Genomic DNA, 25,927 nt, shown 5'->3' on the forward strand with positions numbered 1-25,927 from the left:
TTTTAATCTCTCTAAAAGGTTCTATCCGTCTGCAGATCTCCTTGAATAGCTTATTTTGAGCCCGCTATTTTTTAATCTGTCTGACCCTTCCTTGACTTTGTATTCTTAATCTGTCCTACATGTCAGAGTAATTAGTTCATAAATTTGTAATTTAATATGTAAAAAGCACTTCCTTGGGTTTTTCTTAAAACTCCTCATTTCAGGGTGCTTGAGGTACCTTCTGGTTCTAGCTGCTTACTGAGCAGCTGCAGAGGTCATGCAGTCACTGGTGTAGAGGAGAGAACAGGGTACTTTTATCACAATGACCCACTGTGATCTTTTTCTCCCTTTACTGGTTCATGGGGGGATCCCTTATCTGTAAAACATAGTCCAGTTGTTGGTTGTGGTATAGGCTAGAAATGGAAATGTCAGAGGAATATGATGCGTTATTCTTTAAATGTGTTGGGACAATTTAGCTTGGAAATAGTAAAGCTGTTTATTTTTTAAGTACTTGGAGAGAATATCAATGACATTTTTTCCATAACCTTGGAATATGGAAAGACAGCACAGCGTCTTGCGGCCGTTAAGGAAAGAATGGATGCATTTAAGTAAAAAAGTAATACTAAACTAGAAAAATATTGCCCACATACCACAGAAACCGGCTAATTCTGTTAACATACAAAGAATTCTTGCAAATCTATAGAAATACATGAACAGCTCAGGAGAAAAAAAAAATGAGCAAAGGGTGGGAACAGATTTTTCATTGGAAAAGTAGTACAAACAGCCAATAAATATAGGAAAATACTCATTTTTAGTGTCTGCTATTAAATTAGCAGAGAATTAAAATGTTTTAATACCCCATGTGAGGAAAGGAATATGCCGATAGGCATTCTGCTGCAAAGGTGGGGGAAGGATACATTAACGAAGCCTTTTGGAAGACAGTTTGGTAACATGCATTAATATTTAAAATGCATCTACTCTGTGCCCCAGCAGTTCTGAGTTTACTTATAGAGCTCCCCTTGGGACTCAGCCACGTGGGCTGCAGATTCACCGTGCGAGGGTCCAACATGAGGACGTGGGGACACACACGTCTGACCATAGGGACCTGGCCAGGCAGAGCCCAGGGCGGCCACGTGGTGGGAAGCAGGAGTGTGGGTTTAGATGTACAGGTGTGGACGTCTGTTGTTTTTTTAAACAATTTCTTTTTTTTTATAAAGTTGATTTATTTTTGAGAGAGAGACAGAGTGTGAGTGGGAGAGGAGCAGAGAGAGAGGGAGACACACAGTCCGAAGCAGCTCCAGGCTCCGAGCTGTCAGCACAGAGCCCGACGCGGGGCTCGAACTCACGAACCGCGAGATCGTGACCTGAGCCGAGGTCGGCCGCTTAACCGACTGAGCCACCCAGGCGCCCCACATCTGATTCTTTTTTAAAAGCACATCAGTAATGTTATCTTTCCCGTGCTTGAGTACGCACACACCACAGATGCAAATTGTGTGTAGAACATTTATTGAAGCATAACCAGGAAATGAATCGAATTCTCATCGTTTTCTTACTCTAATACAGATCTTAAGGTGGATGAGGACCACTATTGCAGTACCTTTAGAAAAGGAGAATAGTTTCTAGTGGTTCATACTAGTTTTGTTACTAGGGACGTATCTGGTATTTTCCAGCTGCAAGAGCGTTTCATGTCGCAGCTGTGCCACCAGCCACCATTCAGACACGGGTGGGGACAGTCGCCCCAGTCTTGGTTTTCACCCAGTTATCAGTGTTTCAGTTACACCATTGCTTTGATTCTGAGAAGCTTCTCACTATAGATCTTTACAAACCTCGGAGGTGGCTGCTTCTGTGGAGTATTTACTTTTGAGAAATTAATGGGAAGTTTTGTACTTAATTTTTTAAGTTTTTTTTTTTTATTATTATTTGTTTTGAGGGGGAGGGGCAGAGAGGGGGAGAGAATCCCAAGCAGGCTCTGCACGAGTCAGCGCAGAGCCCAACGTGGGGCTTGAACCCACGAACTGTGAGATCACGACCTGAGCTGAAATCAAGAATCAGACGCTTAACCTACGGAGCCACCCAGACGCCCCTGTACTTTCTGAAGAAGAACAATAGGGATTACACGTGAATTAAAAGTTCTGTGAAACTAGCTGTTTCATCTGAAGCCTTTGACTTGAGAGGTTTATTTTTCTATCTTGAAATACTGGCAAGATCTACATCCCTGGGATGAACTGCTTCTGTCTTTACCACACCGCCTCCCAGTTCCCCATGAATCTGTCTTCCTGTTGCCGGGTTCCTCATCCCCTGCCACCAGCACCGTCCCCAGGGTGGGGTGGCGTAGCGGGAAGCACCAGAGCCTTGCCACCAGAGCTGAATGTGACGCTGTGTGAGCTGTGGCTTCCGGAATTGCAGGGTTAGGCCCCTTGTAGAAAGTGGTGTCGTACACGGAAGGCATTTAATAAATCCTTTGCCTCTTTTCTCACCTCTTCCCTTTTCCAGGGGTGTTCTCGTGCATCTGCCCTGGTTTCTTCCAGCCTCTCCCTCTCCTGCCATGTGGGTGTTGCCCTGTGCCTGTCTCCAGTCTCGAATTTTCTCTTCAGTTTGCTCATTTTCCGGCCTCTTGTTGAACGTCTCCGTCCGCCTGTCCCTTCTGTGTCTCAGACCATGAGCACAACCACCCATTTCCCCCACAGAAGTAGTTTCTCCTTCTCCCTTTCCCTTTTCCTTTCTCTGACCTGCTCATACTGCCCTTCTTTCATAAAACCCTAGCCAAGTGCCGCTGGCAGCCACAGTTACTGACGGGAGGGTCCTGCATCCTTTACATGGGCAAGGACGGGAAGAACCCTCGCTTTTAATCCCAGGCCTCATACTTCCGCGAGACTTGGGTCAGGCTCTTCCCTTCCATGCCTCCATTTCCTCACCTGGGAAGCCTCGTACGATTGTAGGAGCGAGTAAATGGAGAGCTGCTTCTCAAGTGTGTAACGTAGTACTTGATAGAGATTTAATAATCGTTCGTGACAGTATCTTGCACACCACTGCCTCTACGATAAGAAGATTAAGTGTTTCGGTTCTTTGCTCGAGAAACCGGAGGGGCTCCCCCGTCGCCTCCTGAACCAAGTGACCCCTTCTGCGCATCGAGAGAGATCCGTCGAGCAGGTAGCCACTACCCTGTCAGAGTGGGACAGGTGGACGCTGAACAAGGCACGGTAGGGAACTTGTGTAAGAAAAGCATCTGAACTTGAGGTGCGACCAGACTTTTTCCAGCCTGTTGTGTTTGTCTGATTCCTCCACATGGCCCCATCCTTACTTTGTCCTTATGATAGGCTCCAGCCAAACTGGCCCTTCTCCAGATGGACCCCATGCTGTCCCACCTTCTCTTTGTATCTTTTGCTTTTGCCTCCAGGAATGATCGAGTGACCCCTTCCATCTTTCAAGTCTGCCCAGCGCCCAGGGTGAGGTTCAAATATCGTGTCCTTTATGAAGCCTCTTTTTTTCTTTTGTCTTTCATTCTCTCTTCTTGATTCCCTCTGTGCTATTTGTGATTCTTAATCACAGATTATATTACTTAATTATAAACTTGCGAGCTTGGTGAGAAGCAGAGATTTTGTCTTATTTTTTCTACTCCCCTAACCTCTCTGAGGCCTTGCACCATAATACAGTCCTCTACAAATGTGGGAGTGATTTTTTGGTTCGTTTGTCAATACAGCAAAAAGTATTTTACAGGGGCGCCTGGGCGGCTCAGTCGGTTAAGCATCCAACTCTTGATTTCAGCTCAGGTCATGATCCCCTGGTTCAGGAGCTCGAGCCCTGTGTCGGGCTCTGCACTGACAACGCGGAGCCTGCTTGGGATTCTGTCTCTCCCTCTCTGCCTGCCCCTCCCCTGCACTCTCACGCACACACTCTTTCTCTCTCTCTCAAAAATAAGTAAATGAACAATTTTTTTAAAAAGGTATTTTACAATGGAAAATGTTATGAGATTGACTGAGTCCAACCCGAATTCTCTCTAGGGAGGTTTGTGTTCTCAACATTGACTGGGGGACTGGGAGCCACCATAGCACCTCATTCTAACACCCACCGGTTTTCCCAGTCAGAAGTAGCTCGTTCTCCTACAGGAGACCCACTGAGATTGTTAACTATCTTTTAACCATTTGGATATTAAACACATGCTCAAAGTTAAGTGGGTATTTAGGGAAATGACATCTTTTTATTCAGAGATTTTCAGTGTAATGATATTTGTTATGAAGGGTTTTTTTGTTGGTTAAGGGATAAGGAAGACCATAGTAATTTTATGTTGGAACTACATTTCCCTTTCTCATTCCACCCCCCCTCCCACCCCCAAATCCATGCTTAGGCCATTTTAAGGCCATTTTGTAGACCATTTAAAAATAAATCAAAAGAAAATGTCACATTTCATTACCTCAAATGAGATCTGTAATGCCATAGACTTCTCATAATTCTTATTGAGATTTCCTCTTTACAAAACCCTATTGGAAAGGTTCTCTCTGTCTCCCCACCCCCATGTGAATTCTTTTTAGTTGCTTACAGAGCTTTGTAAGGAAGGTTGTATACATCTATTTAAAGGATCTCTTGACATTTCTCCCCAAAACTGCATTAGGCTAGTGATACTAATTTTCCATGCTTTATTGATCACGGATCCTTGCTTTATATAAGACAGCTTTATGCACCTAGGGAACCTTTCCAAAACTACGTGCTATCAGGGGCGCCTGAGTGGCTCAGTCACGTAAGCATCTGACTCTTGGTTTCAGCTTAGATCATGATCTCATGGTTCATGAGACCGAGCCCCACGTCTGGCTCCATGCTGAGCATGGAGCTTGCTTGGGACTCTCTCTCTCTCCTGCTCTCTCTACCCCTCTCCTGCTTGTTTCTCTCTCTCTCTCTCTCTCTCTCTCTCTCTCATAAATAAACGCTAAAAAAATCAAAATGCTTAAAAAAAAAGTACATGCTATGAAATTCATTGTTTAGGGTGGTTTGTCGTTGTTTGCTTTCGTCTAATAGGAAACAAATGACAGAAGCAAAGGGTTTGTTTCGTTTTGTTTTTTACCTTAAAACAGCTCTGGTGAAGGGCCAGTGAGCATTGTTCTAGCACGGCCCATCATCACAAGTGTCCCTAAGCCTGTCCTGCATGGACTTTTGTTAGATCCATCTGGAGGTTACTCGTAGCCTCATCCTATCTGGGACATAAAGCTACCGATATTACTTAAGACTTCGTGCTGACGAAGTGAGTAAACTCTCTAAACTAATACAAATATCCCCATTTCTTTTGTGTGTGTGTGTGTGTGTGTGTGTGTGTGTGTGTGTGTGTTTTAATGTTTTATTTATTTTGAGAGAGAGCAAGCGAGCACAAGCAGGGGAGGCAGAGAGAGGGAGAGAGAGAATCTCTCTCTGCACTGTCAGCACAGAGCCCCATGTGGGGCTCAGCCTCACGAACCGTGAGATTATGACCTGAGCTGAAATCAAGGGTCAGACGCTTAACCGACCGAGCCACTCAGGCACCCCCCAGATGTCCCCATTTCTTAATATGAATTGTACTGTTTTAATATTCTGTATTTAAAAAATAAATATCTGGAATTGACATCTGTGGGTTCAGAATATGAATTAACAAAGGGCTTGTTAAACCAGTTGTACTTTTTGGGTCATTTGCAGTTAGTGCAAATGGATTTCATCGGTTCTTGTGATCTAGACTCATTCTTAAAAGAAGGTACAAGTGTTATATTCTGACCAGTGGTTTTGTGAAGTTAGTCGAGGTTTATCTGAATTAGATGAATTACAATTAGGTAATTTCCTCTGAGCAAAAGATCTATAAACAAGAAAACAGGAAATTTTTCAAATTCTTAAACATTCCAAGTAGAAATGGCTAGGCTCTTTACATAAGAGATTTTGTACCTCCTGTAGGTTCTTTTGAGAAAAAGAGTTAAATTGTTGTCAGAAACTATTGAAATGTTCTTTGGCGTAGAAATCACAGTCTTTGCTTTCTGTTCCCTTTTCCTGACACAGTTGGCACACGGTCATTACAATCTGATGAAGGAGAAAATGTCAGGTAAAGACTTTAGTACCTCGGTCAAGCAGATGAGTTACAAAAACGAAAGAAGAAAAACTATAATAAGCCTCAACCTTCACAGAGCAGGCAACTTTCTTTTCATTTTTGTTCCTTATCCCTGGACAAAGTCTTGCCCTGGACGTTTCTAGTTACAAAATTCCTTCCTTCCATCTTCCCTTCCAAGCAGGAGACCATGTATGAGGGGAGAGTGGAATGATAAGTTAGGGCAGGGTGGGCCAGCTGACAACAGAGTGTTGCGAGCATGTGAGGGAGGCACGGCGAGAAATCCCGTGTGTGGTGTTAGGGGAGCCCTGGAATGCTTCCACTGTCTCTGCTCCAAGGTAACAACAAGAAGGGCAGTGAGCCCGTGATTCAGGACTCCTCTTACCTGGCAGGCTTCTCAGACTGAGTGGTCTACTCTGACCTGTATTGATTGATCGTCTCCTGTAAGGAACCAGGTGGGCAGCCAGAGCGGTGACCATGAATTGACTTCTGTCGAGCCATCGTATGTCCTTTGTACTCTTGTTTGCCGGTTTGGTAGAGAGCCAGATAGAAAGCAACCTTAATGAGCTAAATGGGTAAGGGGCATTAAGGAATCTACTGAAATCACTGCTTCACTATATACTAACTAATCTGGATGTAAATTTAAAAAAATAAAAAATAAAGTTAAATAAAAAAAAAAAAGGAACTACAAACCTACAATTACCAACTGGGAGTATATCACTTAATTTTTATATTTACAAAATGCTACAGTTTATTTTTCTCAAATTATTTCAAATTATCATCAAGAAACTAATAAATGAATACTATAAAAATGCAAAAAAAAAAAGCAACCTTAATGAAAGACATGTTCTCTTTTTCATGAATCCTCAGACCTAAATCACTCTCAGTACCCAACCTAGTTTCAGAGGACACAGAAACAGTGGCCTCATTGCCCTTCTCTGCATCTTGTCCCTGCTGCTCCCATATGGATGCTGTTGTGATGTGTGCAGTGAAGGTTGTCCTTCTCACACCACATCTTGTCTGCTTACTGGGAGACCAGTGAATGAGTCAGATCTCAGCACCCACACAAGTCCTTGCCCTGTTGTCAGAAGTAGGAGTTTGCTTCTTACTGGTCCAGGTCCCCTCAAGATGTCATATAGAAGAAAATACAGCAAAATATAACAAAACCAGAACCTCTCATTTTGCGGTCAGCGGTTGCAGACTAGTGTTTTTATTTTCTTTAAAAATACTTTTTAAAAAATAACCTTTTATCATTATAGAAGCGGTACATAAACACTGTAGAGAATTGGAAAATTCAGGCTAGCAAAAAGAAAAACGTCACATCCACACCATGCATGACTACCGTTTACACCTTGGTGCATACCTTATTTTCCCTGCAGAGCATGGTTACCCACGTGCTTACCTGGATGAGACACATTGAGTACCTGCTGTTTGTAACCTTTTAAAGGTTGACGATCCTTTCCTTTTCAGTAAGTTTTCATCTGCCATAATATCCAGACCACTTTTAATTTTCCCAGCAGCCCCCAGAATGTCCTTTAAAGCTCGTTTATGAACTGGTGTTCAGTGTAGGACCAAGCGTTATGTCTGGTTATGTCCATTATGTCCTTCACATGTGTCCTTTCTTTCCAGCACAATCCCTACTTTTTTATTCTGACTTAGTTTTACTGTAGAATTCCAGCCTTTTGGATTTGTCACATTGTTCCTTTGGTGTCCTTCAAGTTGTTCCTCTATCCTCTGTACTTCTTACAAATTGGAAGTTGTACCTAAAGGCTCAGTGGATTCAAACTGAACATTTGAGACAAGAATATACCATAGGGATATCCTATATTCATGCTATATCGCATCAGAAGACGTAGTGTCTGGTCATTGATCACAATGACCTTGGGTCAAGTTGATGACAGTCTTGTGCTTCCACTGTCTAGTTACATTGTTTCCTTGTGACCAGAAGGTCATCTGTCTGGTATTAATTCAGTGCTGGTAACCATTCTCCTATTTGTTTACCACCAATGATAAGCCTTGCCTGAATCAGTCAGGCTGTTTCTCCCACACTGTAAGAGGTGGCTTTCTTCCGTAAAATAGCTCTTTTCCTTTACCAGTTGGAGCTAGTTAGCTACCTTGGGAAACAATTTCTGCTGGAATTAGGTATAGATATCTAGTTCCTTCCCTTTAACTCCCAGTTTTCCAGGTAAGAAGTTGTTTTAATAGCTGCCTCAAGTAGTGACAAATGAGTTTTCCCATCTTTATTTTATTTTATTTTTTTTGGTATTGTTGTGGACCCAGCGGTTTACATTGATTCAATGTGTTTCCACCAGAGTGGGTTTTTCTTTGTTAGGCTTATAACTGTCACCCCTTGGAAGCCCATTCAAAATGTTTCCTCTAGCTCATCGATATCTGGAAGCTTTCTTGCTCTTAAATATTGCCAGTTCTGTTATCTGTGTCATTACTGGGTCAGCTTTGATTGATCGGTCTTTCTCTTATCTATGGTTCATATTTTTCTGCTGCTTTTCATGCCTGGTGATTTTTTTTTTTTTTTTTCAACGTTTTTTATTTATTTTTGGGACAGAGAGAGACAGAGCATGAACGGGGGAGGGGCAGAGAGAGAGGGAGACACAGAATCGGAAACAGGCTCCAGGCTCTGAGCCATCAGCCTAGAGCCTGACGCGGGGCTCGAACTCCCGGACCGCGAGATCGTGACCTGGCTGAAGTCGGACGCTTAACCGACTGCGCCACCCAGGCGCCCCTGATTTTTTTTTTTTATTGGAAGCCAGACCTTGTGATTTTCACCTTGTTATATGCTGGATATTTTTGTATTCCCATAAATATTTTTGGGTCTTGTTCTGGTATACAGTTAAGTTACTTAGAAATAGTTTAATCCTGTCACATTATTTTTAAGCTTTTTGAAGTGGGACCAGAGCAACGTTTAATCTAGGGGTATTTTTGCCTGTCCACTGAGGCAAACCCTTCTTAGTAGTGTACCCGATGCCCTGTGACTCGTGAGGTTTTCCACTCTGGCCGGCGAGAACCATCTGATGCGAGAGATTGATACTTCATCCTTGCGTGTGGTCCGCTGCCTAGTATGAGCCCAGGGCCCAGGTCCGCAGATGGTTCTCTGTGCAGCTCTTTTCCTCTTTGGCCTTCCGCTCCAGGCTGCCAGTTCTGTCTTCTCAATTCACAGAGACCACTGGTCTTTGTGTGGGTTCTTCATCCCTAATCCGTGGCTTAGAAAGTCTCTCTAGGCAGGATCAGGTCCTTTATTGTCTGATGCCCAATGATTGGAAAACCGCTTCATATATGTTGTATTTTTTTTAAATAGTTTTAGTTTTAAGTGGAAAACTGGATCATCTTGATGGCCTCCTTTGTATTAATTGATTTCCAAAGTCAAGTTTATCTGTGTCTATAAAATGGAAATAATACCACCACTTACTTAACAAGAGAGTCCTACCTGGAGAGTGAAAAGTGCATTCTCGTAGCACCACGTGAACGTTCTGGTAATGACTTCCCTACTGGATAGTTGCACAGTGGGCTCAAAGCCTGGACACTGGGCTCCGCAGTTGTCCTCTTGACAACGATGCCAGTTTGGGCATTGAGTAGCTTCATGGGAGCGGATCTGTTATGTGTTCCCACAACGACGCTGCGTACTGAGCCAGGAGCGCGCACCGGAGACCTTTGCTCCTGCGTTCAAGGGTTCTGTGCTCTCACCTGGGCTTGCTGGGTTCCATCGTGACTCTGCAGTTCCTTCGTTGTCAGCCGGTGGCTTCGCTCATCTCACGTGTCTGGTGGCTTTGAAAGCACTGGCTCGGCGTCTTGACGTTTTTAACAGCTTGACTTTGCATTTCCTCTGGGGTTTTTCTTGTCGGCTGTATGACCCGCATGCTATTTGTTCCGTTCCTTCTGTGCTGCTTCTGCTTATTTTTAGTGCTTTAGTAATACCGCGATAGGACAACAGTCTCTAGAATATGCACTGAAGACAACCCACTAATACACAGTTGGGGCTTTGCTTTTTGCATGGAATGTCTGGGAGTGAGCAGCATGCTAGAATTTTCTGGTGAACTTAGCCTTGCCATGAATTTGCTGTTTCTAGTTAGAAGCTTGGGTGTGCTCTTTCTTTGCCCCGTTTACTGAGCACTTCTTTTGTTTCAAGGTGGATATTTTGGCTCAGATTGGTTGTATTGAAAGTCTCAGCCAGTCACCACCTTCTTCATCTTCTCCTTCTCCTACCATAAATAAGGTAAAATTCAAACTTGAATGCAAGAGGAAATAAACATTTAAAACCTCATGATGTAACCCTTTTCCCCAGGTGAGGCGATGGTTGTAGGTGAAGTATCTCACCGAGGGGCGTCTTGGGGCATGGAGACGTAGGGCGTGGGCTAGGTGGGAACAGGAAGAGCAGCGGGGCTGTGCCCCTAGGACAGCTGGTCACTGAGACTTGACCGATGATCTATTCCAGGGGCAGCGAGCACCAGTGAGGGGTTCTCAGTCACGTGGTTGGCGGCGTTAGGGGGTGTTTGGTACCATAAAGGGTGGACGAGGAAGAGGATGAAGACCTTGCCCCGCAGAGGGAGAGAAGGAGGAAAGCCAGAAGAAAGGAAGGAAGAGGCAGCCCTGCGTTTGAAGCCTTCGCTCAGGAGCAGAATGGGTTGTTTTGGCCAAATGCCTGCGGTCGGGGGTTATTGGGATTGGAGGCAAAAAAGTCAGAGGCCGCAGGGTCATTAAGCCAAGTCTTCGTGGCCAGGTTGTTTGGTACAGGAGGGGTTGGACTTGCAAGGCTGTGGCATCTAGCACCCAGAAAATGTTTGTGCCGAGCACCCCAAGAATTAAGAGTTGCTGTTGAACTTTTTGGTGAACGGTTTGTCTTCTTCCTCTTTCATTTATGTACCTGAAGCCAACGGATCAATAGCGAGAATAGATAATATCTTAAGTGGCCGTTATCCCCTCTGAGGGGATGTGCCCCTGAGGCACGATCTGGCAATGAAACCATTGGAAATGCAACTTCCCGTCTTTTCCTCTAAAGCGCATCCTAACAGGTGAACCATTCACATGGCGTTTACTCAGCGAATTGCCAGTCTTCATTCTTTTCTATATATTCTAGCTGAGCTGCCGTGTAATAAGGTAACCTCTACTGAGCGCATACCATGGACCAGGTTTTGTGTTATGTGCTCTGTGTGCGTCGTTTCATTGAATCCTTTCAAAGCCCCTGTGACGAAGTTCACGTTATTATATCTATTGTATAAGCATGGAAACAAAGAGAGATCATGTAAGTTGCCCAAATTCATACAGCTAGTACGTGGTAAAGCTGGGCTTCAAACCTAGACAGCTCTCAAAGCCTAAGATCTTAACCGCTATACCCACAAGAAATAGACTCCTACAGTTTCATTAAGGGATTTAAAACTCCCTTAAATGGACCAGTATTGGGGCGCCTGGGTGGCTCAGTCACTTGGGCTTCTGACTTCGGCTCAGGTCATGATCTCACAGCTCATGAGTTGAAGCTGCGCGCCAGGCTCTGTGCTGACAGCTCGGAGCCTGGAGCCTGCTTCAGATTCTGTGTCTCCGTCTCTCTCTGCCCCTACCCCATTTGTGCTCTCTCTCAAAAATAAACATTAAAACAAAAACCAGTATTCTTATCCTTGCCCCTTTTTACCCCATATTATTTATTTGGAAGATGCCCAGCTTTCCTCTGGTGATCACGTCCTGAATGCCCATTACTACTCACCCCTGCCTGGCCATTGTGACTCCATTTTATGGTCCTTCTGGCTCTGTCAGCTACAAGCCAGTCTGCTTTCTTAAGAAACTTACCTTACCTTACCTTCCAGTGGATACATTTAAATGTCTCATGACATAAGGCCAATATAAATGGATTTCTCTACTTGTCTTATGAGGATAAGGTACCTGTTAAATTTAGATCAGCAAATATGTTGAGTACATTGCTCCTGGCCATAAGAAGCATTTTAATTTCATTGGAGTGGGGGCTGGGAGAGCCTCAGACATGTCAGCCAGTTCTAGTGCAAGGCAGATTAAAATGTGTTCATGATAGAGATTCAGGCAAACATGCTTTGGGAGCGTGCTAATTAACAAATAATTTATTGAGAACTTACTACATGCCAGGCCCCATGTTTATAGGCAACAGGAGATCACTGGTGGCCCTGAGGGACACAGCCCTTCTCTGGATCCCCTGCATACACCCTACTGGAATTCAGAAGGCAGAATGATTATGTGAACAAATTTTGTGTGTTGGATTTTCCAGCATTTTGTTAAAAGTTCACGCATAGAAAAGTTAAATGAATTTCATAGTGAATAATCATGTTTTCACCTTTTAGATTTTACCATTAACATTTTACTATTCTTGCTTTATCAAACACACGTGCCCACCCCTTTGTCCACCTATGCCTGTCTGTCTTCCAACTTTTCTGCAGTGGGCTGATAACTGCATTTATAACTCGGAAGGCGTTGCTATTTTAAGAGTATGGTAGTGTCACGTGCTGAAAATTATTCATCCTGTGATCAACCACAGCAGGTTGTTTTCCTTGAAAAGACTGAAGTCACTGAACATAAGGGAAATCTGATTTCCTTCTTTGTGAAAAAAAAAATGATAATGTTATGAAGATTAGGTGTCTGCCAAGAATAATATGTATTTGCTACAAATGATCAAGAACGTCATGTATTTTTTGAAAAGCCAGTGACAAAAGCATTAAAAAAAAACATTAACCACTTTAAGTAAAAAAAAAAAAAAAAATTTTTTTTTTGTGAGTTTTTGCCACTTTATGTAAGACATTTTGAGAATCTTTTGGGGGAAATGTTTTTGTTTTTTTTTTTTTTAAAAAGACAGGCTTTGGGACATGGGTGGCTCAGTTGGTTAAACGTCCGACTCCTGATTCCGGCTCAAGTCATGATCTCAAGGTTCATTAGATAGAGGTCCTAGTGGGGCTCTGTGCTGACAGTGCAGAGCCTACTTGGGATTCTCTCTCTCTGTCTCTGTCTCTGTCTCTCTCTCTCTCTCTCTCTCTCTCTCTGCCCCTCCACTGCTTGTGCTGTCTCTGTCTCAAAATAAATAAAATACATTAAAAAATATTAAAAAAAAAAAAAGGCCTTATGCCCATGAATTACTACAGGGAGTGAGCAACTGATATGAAATAACTCCAGTAGAAGACTGACTTTGGGAGAACGTGAGGCCAGCAGGCTCTGAGGCCGGGGTCGTACATGGGCCAGGACTTTGACATAATTTGGGAAGCTGAGGAAGAAGGCTTTGTATGCAGATAGAGAGTATAGCGTGAGCGGAGGCGAGAGTGCAGGGAAGCCTGGGAACCTGAAGGTCGAAGCATAAAGCAGGTCAGGGGTGAGTAATGAGAATGGGGTTGCGACCAAGGAAAAGTTAAGTCCTGACTGACAGACTAAGGAGCTTGGAATTTACTCCCTGGGCAGAGAGAACTAATGAGGGGTTCTTAATCTTGTGGTTGACAGAGTCGGGAGGTGTTTGGTACCATAAAGAGCAGGGGAGGTATGACCCAGCAATAGCACCGCTAGGAATTGACCCAAGGGATACAGGAGTGCTGATGCAGAGGGGCACTTGTACCCCAATGTTTAAGCAGCACTTTCAACAGTAGCCAAATTATGGAAAGCACTTACATGTTCATCAACTGATGAATGGATAAAGAAGTTGTGGTTTATATATACAATGGAATACTACTTGGCAATGAGGAAGAATGAAATCCTGCCATTTGCAGCAACGTGGATGGAACTGGAGGGTATTATGCTCAGTGAAATAAGTCAGTCAGAGAAAGACAGATACCATATGTTTTCATTCATATGTAGATCTTGAGAAACTTAACAGAAGACCATGGGAGAAGGGAAGGGGGAAAAAAAAGAGTTCCGGAGAGGGAGGAAGGCAAACCATAAGAGACTCTTAAATACAGAGAACAAACTGAGGGTTGATGGGGGTTGGGGGAGAGGGGAAAGTGGGTGGTGGGCATTGAGGAGGGCACCTGTTGGGATGAGCACGGGGTGTTGTATGGAAACCAGTTTGACAATAAATTTCATATTAAAAAAAATCAGTCTCCAGGGCATATCTAATAGAAGAGTCTTGGATATGATACACATTTCTCTCTCAGGAGACAAAACACACTCTTGCTGGCACAGAAGCCTCACTGTTGCATCTTCGTCCGTATACTGGGAATAATAATACTTGTCATTAGGATTAATAGGTATAATATTCATAAAAAAAAAAAAAAAGCAGGGGAGGAAGAGGATAAAGACCTTGCCACGCAGGAGAGAGGGAAGGAAGGCAGGAAGAAAGAGAAGAGGCAGAAGGTTTGAAACCTCGGGTCAGGAGCAGGATGGGTTGTTTGGCCAAATGCCTGTGGTTGGGGGACCCAAGGGGTGTTGGCGATTGAAAGCAGAGACGTCAGAGGACAAAGCGTGGGAAGGTGGGTTCAGAGAAAGATGGAAAGAGGCAGACTGTGTGGTATTAGAGGAGGAGCCTGGTGGTCAGTACCGGTCATCTGAGAGAGAAGTCGGTGATAGAGACAGAGGAGTCCATGATTGAAGCTGGAAAGATTTCCAGTGGGCCAGGTTTTGAAAGATTTATCAGCAGGAGTCACCTTGAAACAGGAAGAGGGAATGTCAGGAAAAATAACAGAGAACAAAGCTAAACAGTTACTAGATTTGCCGACAAGGATTTCACAACATAGGTAGGAGCTAAGATCATCATATGGAACCAAACGATAGATTACTCCAAGCAGTTTATACACAAAGCAGTTTTATATATTTTGGCCATAATTAAACTTTTTTTAACATTTCATTGATTTGTTTTTTAATGAAAGCGTAATTAGCGTAAAGTGTTGTTTTAGTGTCGGGTGTACAGTATAACGATTCAGCAATTCTGTATGTTTCCAGTGCTCATCGTAAGTGACCTCTTGATCCCCTTTACCTCCTACACCCATCCTCCTCCCCCCCCACCTCCCCTCTGGTGATGATCAGTTCTTTGTACTTTGGAGTCTGTTTTTTTGTTTGATTTTTTCCCCCTCTGTTCATTGTTTTTTTGTTGTTTTTGTTCCCTTAAATTCCACATATGAGTAATTCATGCAGTATTTGTCTTTCTCTGACTTATCTCACTTGGCATTATACTTTCTAGGTCCATCCATGTTGTTCAGATGGCAAGATCATTCTTTTTTGTGGCTGAGTAATATTCTCGTGTGTGTGTGTGTGTGTGTGTGTGTGTGTGTGTGTTCTTTTATCCATTCATCAGTTGATGGACACTTGGGATGCTTCCGTATCTCAGCTATTGTAAATAATGCTTCACTGAACATAGGGGTGCCTGTATCTTTTTGAATTAGTGTTTTTATTTAAACAAAGTAGTTCTAAAAAGAACTGTCTTTTTTTTTAGGATGCTTGCTCTGAACAGTTCACATCTGATTGTTACCTCACTGTTGATGAAAATCTTTCTTCGCTATCATTACGGTCTCAGGGTCATGGCAAAGCTGAGCTCTCGCACTTGCTGTCCTACTTTGTAACCCTCTGTTTCTTTTTAGTTCACTTCATGTAGTTGCCATCAGTCTTTCTGAATCTGAGGCCACCTGCCTGGTTTCAAATTCTAGCCTGAGGTTTCCTGGCTGGAAAGAGGTAGAGGCAGAATTTCAGCCCGGCAGCCTGACCAGAACCAATGCCCCTGACCATGCTGCCCTTGGCCTGTCATTCCACGGTGGGGCCTACCCATTCAGGAACTGATAGATATATTAAACAAATGAATGCCTGTACTTACTGCCATCTGACTATCCAAGCTTTCTGTACTTTTTGAAGTTCTTATTCTGAAAATAAAACCTCATGGTTTAGAGTTTAGAGGGCACAGAGTATATATGGCCTACTAGAACACCCTCCCTTAAAACCATGGGAGGAAGGGATTCTCTTAAATGAAGTCTGCTTGTCGGGCCCTTTAGCATGACTGCCTTCATTTACAGAATCCACTAGAGTGGCTCTTGAGTATCCCCATGGAAGCTGTGTATTCACAGGTGTATGGATGAAATGTCTTTCTGCTGTTAATATTTGACTTAGAACAAAACCACTAGTAACTTTGTGTTTTTTTCTTGAAAGTATAGGGGGTGTTTGAATGGAATCGTATTTCTGCATGTAAAACATACACTCCATTTTTTATAATGCTTCTGGTGTGTTGGCGGGCAGTTATTCTCCACCCCACCCCCCACCCCCTGTCAGTAGAGAATTTAAAAAAGGCCAACCAGAGTAGTATTCTAGAATATTAGGTATATCACACAGTTCGGGTAACTTTCTTGCAAATCCCCCTCTCTTTCTTTCTTTTTTTTTCTTTCTTTTTTTTTTTTAAACACCAATTTTTTTTTATGTGAGAAAAAAGACTCAAGAAAAGTGAAAATTTGCTATTCTACGTTCCTAGATAAACAGATTCAATACTGAAGTTATTTTTTTTAAGGCACTGTTTTCCCTGAATTTATTTGTAAGTTTAAGGTGATTCAAATGAAAACCAACATGTTTTTCAAAACTTTACATCCTGATGCAAAAGTTTAGATTGTTTTAGTTTTAAAACATTAAGCTGATGCTAAAGTTCGTGTGTAAAAATAAAAGCTTTATGATAAAGTACGAGTGGTTTTCTATCTGGGCTCCCAGGTCACTTGGTAGTTGCACAGATGGACTCCCAGGGTACAAGAGGGAGCCCAGAGATAGGTCCAAGTCCAGGGTGTGATAAAGGAGACATTTCAAATCAGGGGTATCAGACCAACAGACTGACTACAAGATAAAATTAAGTCAGTTGCGCCTGGGTGGCTCAGTCGGTTGAGCGTCTGACTTCGGCTCCGGTCATGATCTCGCAGTGTGTGAGTTCGAGCCCCGTGTCGGGCTCTGTGCTGACAGCTCAGAGCCTGGAGCCTGCTTCGGATTCTGTGTCTCCCTCTCTCTCTCTCTGTCCCTCCCCCACTCATGCTCGCTCTCTCTCTCTCTCTCTCTTTTTCTGTCAAAAATAAACATTAAAAAAAATTTTTTTTAAAAGATAAAATTAAGTCAGATTCCTATATTATTTCCTCCATCAAAGTAAATTCCAAGTCGAAGATTTAAAAGGTGTGTAAACCAAGGAAATAAAACGCACGGCACCGTGGCTGCCCCGAGCGGATGGGGCCGTGTGGGAGATGGGCCGCCATTCTCTTACCGTAATACTCCCTGAGATCAGGTGCCATGCGTTGCCTGTGCCAAAGTATATGCTATTAATAACTGAACTATAAAATTACTTAAAGAGAGGACAGGAAAAAACAAAGTTTAAAAATAATTTTGGAGCATGGTAGCCCCCTGTTATGATGCAGAACCCATCAGCAAGTCATAGGAACAGAGGAACATAACTGTACGATCTCTTTGGGAAAGAATTTGACACAGTCTGTCAGCTGAAGAAGCACATTCATTAGCCCAGAAATTAATCTCCTGGGAATTTCACAGAGACGTATGGGACACACGGGAAAAGATGTACAAGCATGTGCATGGCGGGGTTGTTTGCAGTAGCTGAACACTGAAAGTACGACATGTGAGCATCAGCACATGCCGGTTCAACTGGGGGAAAACTGCAGTGGAACTTCCTGGAGCCGCGTAGAAGAGCCACGTCACCCGTTCGTGCTGATGGACCTCGGAGAACGTTTCAGGCCATTAAATGAAGGAGACAAACACAAGTACAGAACACAAAGTATCATTTGGGCCCACTTGTATGCTTAAAAACAAAAAGGAGGGGTGCCTGGGTGGCTCAGTCGGTTAAGCGTCCAACTTCAGCTCAGGTCATCATCTCACGGTTCGTGAGTTCGAGCTCCGTGTCGGGCTCTGTGCTGACCGCTCGGAACCTGGAGCCTGCTTTGGGTCCTGTCTGTCTGTCTGTCTGTCTGTCTCTCTCTCTCTCTCTCTCTCTCTCTCTCTCTCTCCCCCTCCCCTGCTCACACTCTGTCTCTCTCTCTCTCTCTCAAAACTGAATAAACTTTAAAAAAATTTTAAAAACAAAAAGGATCTCTGTGGGTGGGATATTTGATTAAGTATACATAAGGAACTGATTAGTAATAGTTGTCCAGAAAGAATGGCAGCTTAAGTGGCAGGTATATTTATTAAATTGCATATCCTTTTATTGTTTTTGAGGTTTTTTGTTTGTTTGTTTGTTTGTTTACTGGGAAGGTATTACTTTTTCAAATAAAAATAAGAACCTAGTCAAAAATACAACAGATTTGCTCTAAAATTGCTAACGTGAGGGGCGCCTGGGTGGCGCAGTCGGTTGAGCGTCCGACTTCAGCCAGGTCACGATCTCGCGGTCCGTGAGTTCGAGCCCCACGTCGGGCTCTGGGCTGATGGCTCGGAGCCTGGAGCCTGTTTCCAATTCTGTGTCTCCCTCTCTCTCTGCCTCTCCCCCGTTCATGCTCTGTCTCTCTCTGTCCCAAAAATAAATAAACGTTAAAAATAAATGTAAATTATTATTTGAATTTATTTATTTAAATTTAAAATTGTTTTAAATTTATGTCAACTTTTTCAGCACCCCTGTTGTATTCATTATTATGTAATTCCTACTGAATTGAGTAATGTTTTCAAGAAGTCATAAATATTCTTTCTCTTTTTTTTTTTTACCCCTAACAACAGGTCAGCAGTGGCAATGACCCCTGGTCAGCCTGGAGTTCTTCCAAATCTGGAAACTGGGACAGCACGGATGGCTGGGGAGCCAAGCCAGAGGGGGCCGCGGCCCAAAGAAACACCTCCAATAACTGGGACACTGCCTTTGGTCACCCCCAGGCCTACCAAGGACCAGGTGAGGAAGAGGGCCCTGCTGGTGATCGGGCCCACCCGTAAGGGGACTGGTGACAGCATCCCAGTTAAAAATAGAATTTAATCAAAGGAGTGCTCTCAAATGCTCTTACTCACTAATAGCAAACCTAGATTTCTGGAGCCAAATGTGGGTAGTCGTTAATTATAATCTTTAGTTCCGTCTTTGTCATCTGTCATGGAGTCGCGAATGCTTGCAGGGTTTGTAAAGCAGAACAGAGTGGCCCAGTGGCTGCTGGAGATGGAAGGGCACGCCTCCTGTCGCCGTTGGCTCGATTGCCACTGCAGGAGACCCAGCTCGTGCTCCTGGTCCCCCAGAGAGACAGGAAATCTCAGTTTTTTAATGGCATCTTCCCACTCCAGAATCTTAGCAACTGATACACATTTGCTTTAAAACTTTGGGCCAAAACAACTGCATATACACAGTGAGTATAATTTGTCACTTGCTGGTTTATAACCTCTGACTTGCCTGTTTTCTTTTTCCTTAACTACTCATTTGACTCCCAGGCCTTAATGGAAATACAGAGGCAAAAGAGGAATTTATAGAAGGGGAAACAATTCAGGAATTAAGAAAAAGGGTATTTATGTCTTTCTGAAATTAAATAAAAAGAGATCTGCCCCTCATTATCTTACGGCCCCTGTCTGAGCACATCACATGGCGTACGAATGTGCTAGTGGCAGGGAACCCATGCGCAGGAAGCACAGGGGTGGCGGGCAGGCTCCTGCTGGCAGCCGGGGCTGGGCTGGTGGCAGGTGCGGGAGACACGGGCTCGGGCTGCGACCCAACAGCTAACCCCTGGCTCTGTACTCGGCCCAGATCCTCCCGGTGCATTCAGTGCCTTTCTTCGTTTTGGCATTTGTCTCTTGGCTTCTCCCATTGGCACCGCTAGGGCAGAGATCCCAGGATACCTGAGGCCCTCAGGGTGGGAGACAGAAGCCCAGACTAGGAGCAGGAAGGAAGGGAAAGCCTGACAGAGGTCACTGTTAGGATATGAGGCTCCTGGTACTGCCACTTCCCTTTTGTCTTGTTTCTTCTCCATCCCTTCCCCCTCCACTCCCACCCTGCTCCTCTCTCCCTTTCCCGTGTTATCGTTCATATTAATTTCTTTCCAAAGATCTGTCATTCCCCCACCCCCGGCCCCCCTCCCCCACACTCCCCGGTATTCGTGACTGAGAAGGTATTCGATGCTTATCTGCAAGTTTATAAGGCGAGATTTATCTGTGTGTGGGCCTTGCCCTGGGTACACACCTCGGAGCCGCTCTCAGTCTGCATCTGTCTGGAGTTACTTGGAGGGACAGCCTCGTTTCTAACTTGTCCATTGCACTAAAAGGCAGAATCCACAATTGGAGCTTTAAACCCAACTAGAGCCTTTGCTCCAGTCTGCATTATAATCCTGTGCTACGCCCTTGTCTCCTGTTCTTTAATTGGTTAACGTAGATCCTGTCCATAGTTACTCTCAGAAAATTAAGTCATTGCATTTGTATTTTGCTTTTCTTCCCTGGGGATCTTCTGTGCCCACCCCTAGCAACCGCGGGTGATGACGATGACTGGGACGAAGACTGGGACGACCCCAAGGCAGCCGCCCCCTACTTCAAGGATTCAGAGTCAGCAGAGGCAGGGGCTGCTCAGCGAGGCAACAGCCGGGCTGGTTCCTCCTCTATGAAGCTGCCACTTAACAAGTAGGTGTGAAGGGCTTTGGCACCGTGAACTCCATGCGGAAACAGACAGGAGATCCAAGGAGGCTTTCCTCTTTTCAGCGATCTGAAAGGGGGTGAAGTGTGGGGTGGTGATTTGGATCTCAGCTTTAGCTTCTTTAAAGAAAAAAAAATTTTACTCACTTTAAATATATACATTATATGTGTATATGTTATATTCATATATATATTATAAATATATATATGTAAAGTAAATAAGTTTATTCACTGTAAAGTGAAATAGTTGTTGTATTTAACCATCTGCCAAATACCATCTTTTATCTTTGTCAGCTCTGTGACACATTAAGTTCTTATTGCTGATGTCACAGGAAAGCTAAATATAATCATATTAATAATAGTAACTCTCTTTTAAATGTTTTACCATTTGTTGATCACTTACTGTGTGCCGGCCATTGTGCAACGTGGTTTGTACGCACTGTGTGACCCCCATCTCCCTCTGTGGTACATGTAATCTCTGTTTTTCTGTGGGAAAAACTGACGCCCAGAGAGGTTAAGTAACTGTCCAAGCTCACACAGGTGCCAAGTGGTCTAATCAGGATCCTAGTCGGTCCCTCAGTCTCTCAACTACTTGCCTAATATGTTTCAGGACTTTGTTTTCACGTAGACTTCTCTTAGATTTAAGAAGAAAAAAAAGTGTTGGAACAGTACTTGTAGACACAGTGCCCAACAGGAAAGCATCTGGGAAGGAGGGGAATACGGCCATAGCGCCCTGGGATTTCCTGGGGGAGAGTTCTGGATAAGTCTGTAGTTCACAGTGTAGCTCGAAGGAGACAGAATTTCTGACTTCCAGAAGGATCTTCAAATACTCTTCTTATAGTAGTGTGTTTAATACAGTTTTTCTAAAATTACGACCACTTTTTCTCAATGCTCCAAGTCCATGATTCAAAGCTGCTAGGAAGGAATGTTAATCCGTATCTGGAAAAAGTTGTAAACATAATGTTTGCTGTATTTCTAGATGTCACGATCTAGGTCTAGATCTGCATATGAGTTGTGCAGGTTCCCCTTAGTATATCTAAGTAGCATCAGATGATTAAATGAGCTGTCTTCTAGCCACACATTCTTCCTACTTCTCTCTCCAGTTTCTTCCAGTATGTATTTTCAGGCTCCATTGCACACATAATAAACTTAGTCATTCGTATTGACTATGTGCTGTTTCCTTTGGTGGAATAGGAAGTTCTCAGTGTGGTCCGCAGTGACATGAATTAGTCTGTTCTTTAAACCTAAATACAAGTGCATTTAAACCCGTTTTGCTGCCATGTAAGCCCCCCTTGGACAGTGAGGAAGCACAAACTCTACAACAAATGTGTGGCCGAGTGTGCCTGGCTAGTCAGTGAGGTTCTGTCTCATGCTCGGGTCCCTGTTTCTGTTTGCCCTGGCTCCCCTCCTCCAAGTGATCTTGGGGAAGACGGGTGACCTGTTTGAACCTCCGTTTCCTCATCTCTGAAGTGAAGGGGCTGGCTTTAGTTTAAAATGCTCTCTGCTCTAAAATTTCAGTTCAGGTTGAAACCAAATCAGAGGAGTCCTCATTTGCACCTGAACCTCTGAGGCCTCCCTCTCTCTCTCTCTGTCTCTGGTGCTGAGAGCTGTTTAAGATCCTGTGTGTTTTTTTTATTTAACTTGACTCACATATGAAGGGCTCACTTATAACAGTTGTAAAACTTTTTAAAGTATTAGCATTTTTCAGGAGTTAATCCATTTTATATGATAGCTGTATTCCAGTCCTGGAACATGAACCTTACACTAGAGAAGGAGAATAGAAATGTAAGTGTACTTGGGCATTATAAGAATCTATCTTGATAACACTCAGAGAATTAGTAAATGGCACTGCTGTTCGGTAAGTATTAAGTGAGTCGGCCCTAGAGTGTTGCTGTGATCCCTAAGAATACCAAAGGAAGTGTGAAATGAGACTCTGCACCCAGAAGCTTACAGTCAAGGAGTTGCCACTCTGTGACTTCCTCAGTTTTTCCATCAGTATTTTCTAGCGGAAGCATAGGTTGTTTTAATGAAACCGTTCCAGGGGCCCCTGGGTGGCTCAGTCGGTTGAGCATCCAACTTCAGCTCAGGTCATGATCTTGTGGTCCATGAGTTCGAGCTCTGTGTCAGGCTCTGTGCTGACAGTTCGGAACCTGGAGCTGACTTCTGATTCTGTGTCTCTCCTTCTCTCTGCCCCTCCCCTACTTGTGCTCTATCAAAAACAAATAAACATTAAAAAAATTTTTTTAAATAGAACTATTCCAGATGAGTCCATTAGTTCATTAAGTACTTAGTGTATTTTTCCCACAACTCCTCTGGGTCCTGGAAATACAAATACCTTCTCCAAGGTGCTTCTGGTCGGCTGTAATGTGTAAATGGATGATGGCAATTAAGTGTGATAAATTGTATAGCAGAAGTATGCTCAGAATGTTGAAGAAGCACAGAGAGAGCTAGCTGTACCAGAGGCTGTAGGGAATACTTTCAAAGAGATGATGGCATAGTTAGAAATAACTTTAATTTATGAGTATATTTGTGAGGCTCTTTATATAACTCTTACATTTAATTCCCTTATCATCTTAAAAGGCAGGTCATATTGGTCTCATTCTTCACCCAAGGAGACGGGAGCTCTAAAGGTCACATAGCTTTTAATTGTTGGAGTTGGAATTCGAACCCAAGGCCATCCAGCTCCTAGACCCCTCTTTGTTCTCTCTTGTATGAGCTATGTTTAAAGGATGTCTTAGGGAAAAGAGGATAGAGGTAGGTCCTTTGAAGATGAAGGAAAAGACAGGCCCCTGAGACCAGCATGTTGGCCTTTAATTTGGTATTTGAGTGAAATAGAAGTAATGTAGTTGGTTTTTTATAGAAATAATACTTCTTTTCCTACTATAGGTATTTTGCTTTCTGAGGGTCTTTTTTTCCTGCTTATTAAAAACATTTCTGAAACCCAAATCAATCTTGCCCTCTTTAGCACTTTGGCAGGCGGGGGAGGGGTGGGGGGGGTGCCTGGGTGGCTCAGTCAGTTAAGTGTCCAACTTGAGCTCAGGCCATGTCTGTCTCACAATTGGTGAGTTTGAGCCCCACGTCGGGCTCGCTGCTGTCTCCATCTCTCTGCCCCTCCCCATCCCCTTTCAAAAATAAACATTAAAAAGAAAGAAACCTCTTAAAATAAAAATAAAAACAAATCTTTAAAAAAAAAGTAGCACTTTGGATGGCTATATGTTTATTCCAGTGTTTCTCCAATTTTAGAATGTGTGTGGAGTCTCTTTACTAAGGAGACCGGTTTTCTTTTGTGTCCCCTAAACCAGGTCTGAAGATAATCCAAAAGGAAATGGCACAAGTACTTATGGACAGCGACAGCTTCTTTGGGATAATTGTGGCTTCCTTGAGGGAATATGTCAAAAGGCAGCTTTAATTTGGATATAAAAATGCTGGCATGTGGCCACTGGCCCATGTGTTCAACTCAGATGGCTGTTCTCGGTACTTTCTCCTCCTGTGCCCTGGGGGACGTTTTTCTAGGCTGCCCTTCACTCTTTGTGGGGTGATAGAGTGTTTCAGATCCAGTTAAGCAAATAGAGTACCCATAAATATCACACCTTCTGGAGTCAGACTGTTCTCTGACCAGATAAAGCTTAATTAAATGACTAATTGGCCATTGAACAATCTGATTACATTAGGTTTCATTTACCACAGTTTCCTAGTCCTGGTACATCTGAAAGACAGAACAAGGTTAAAACTGTTGTATTAAGTAAATGTGGACAAGAGTTGGAGAGTTCCTCTCAGGAAACACGTAAGACTCACGGGCATTTATCTTCATGATCAGATTTCCCGGATTTGCAAAACCTGGTATGGAACAGTATTTGTTGGCCAAGCAACTAGCAAAACCCAAAGAGAAAATTCCTATCATTGTAAGTTCATTCACTTTTGTTTGCTTGCTTCGTTTCTAATTAAGCTCTTTTATAATGCTTGAAAGCCTAGAGGGTTATTAGTCTTTTGGAAGCTATTTTTAACACATCTAATGCTCCAGGTAACTGACAATATGTATTAGTATTGTAAGAATACTAAAAATATTTAGCATACATTAATGCCTGTCATTAAGTTGTTTAGGTATATTTTATTTTTACTTTTAAGACTATTAGTAATTGAACCAGCAGCACCTACAGCATATTTTTGTTCAGTAATTTTTTTCCTCTAAAGTGTCTTGAAGTATCTTTTATATACTGTCTTTCTACCAGCCCTATATATTTAGCTAACGAATCCTAATCCAGATATTTAGGTCTCTGCCCTGGCAAAGTACAAGCATATTATCAAAATAAAATGTTCTTTCTACTGCACTGGTGACAGTTAGCTTTTTCTTCCAATAAACCAGCTGTCAGGTCACAATAAGGAGCTAGCAAATAAAAACTGGGAGTTGGTGACACCATTAAGAATCTCTCTCAAAGAATAACTTGATTATTACATAATGTGACACGGGCTCTCTGGTTTCACCCAAATGTTGACTGCTGATAGATTCTCTGTCTAAGCATTATCTAACTTCTGGAAAAGAGAACTCTGGCTGTCTTTTGATCCTATGGACTTAACCTAGTAACTGTAGGACAGGGATGGAGGTGGGAGTGGGGGTCTTGGGTGTGACCACCGTAGGCCCAACAATAGGAGGTGGAAACACCTGGTCTCATTCTATAATCTCTGGGTCCTGGGAAACTTGATAGAACTGCAAAACTGATCATTGGATTTATTTTTATTGTGTTCCTACATCTTTGAAAAGCTTGAAATCCTAGAAACTTGAGAAAGAAGGGCTGCAACCAAGAGCCCCTTTTATCCCTTTCCCGCAAAGCAAATTTGGGGTAATTACCTTCTGAGTGGTTAGAGATTATTTTAATTTTTAAATTTTTTCTTCAGATTTTTTTTATGTAACTTCTGAACATACATTATTTTGTTTTTTCGTTAAATTTAAAATTCCACAGGACTGGAGCCCACGGCCCTGCCCCTCAGATCCTCAACAGGGACTTTATCACAAGCCCAGAAGGGTTGGAACGGAGCTAAGGGACCCATAGGTTGTAGGTAGAAACGGCCCCTGAACCCTGTAGGCGGGCCTGCCCAGGCAGGCTCCTGGCATGAAAAGGGAAGCCGAGGAAAAATGCCTTCAAGTCTTCAGAAAACTGAGAGAAAGCAGAGATGTGGTTCTTTGCTTTTGAGGCACAGCAACTCTACCCACTAAGAAAATTAAAAGCCTCTGGATATTGGGCCCTAGTTGATCGGAGTTACCTCTCTCGGTCTCAGTCACTGAGAGACGCTCCCCAGAGGCTCCTGCTCCACAGCTTTCAGAGAGTTTTCTGGATCTGAGCTCCCTCTCAAGGAGTCATGGTAGCTCTTGTCAAGGTCTTCCGTTTAGTCCTCCAGTAAGATTGTTTGGGC

General features: G+C 43.3%; 1 protein-coding gene across 2 annotated transcripts in view; it reads left to right on the top strand.

Moving 5' to 3' along the window:
• SNX9 (sorting nexin 9) overlaps window positions 1–25,927 on the top strand; it is a 125,916-nt gene that overhangs the window by 64,877 nt on the left and 35,112 nt on the right. For both annotated transcript variants that reach the window (XM_047858259.1, XM_047858258.1), the window contains exons 5-7: window positions 18,647–18,812; window positions 20,353–20,506; window positions 24,336–24,420. In XM_047858259.1, the coding sequence (XP_047714215.1) occupies window positions 18,647–18,812; window positions 20,353–20,506; window positions 24,336–24,420 (405 nt within the window). The remainder of the gene's footprint in view (window positions 1–18,646; window positions 18,813–20,352; window positions 20,507–24,335; window positions 24,421–25,927) is intronic.

This window comes from Prionailurus viverrinus, chromosome B2 (assembly GCF_022837055.1).
Source record: "Prionailurus viverrinus isolate Anna chromosome B2, UM_Priviv_1.0, whole genome shotgun sequence".
In the NCBI taxonomy this organism is placed as follows: domain Eukaryota; kingdom Metazoa; phylum Chordata; class Mammalia; order Carnivora; family Felidae; genus Prionailurus; species Prionailurus viverrinus.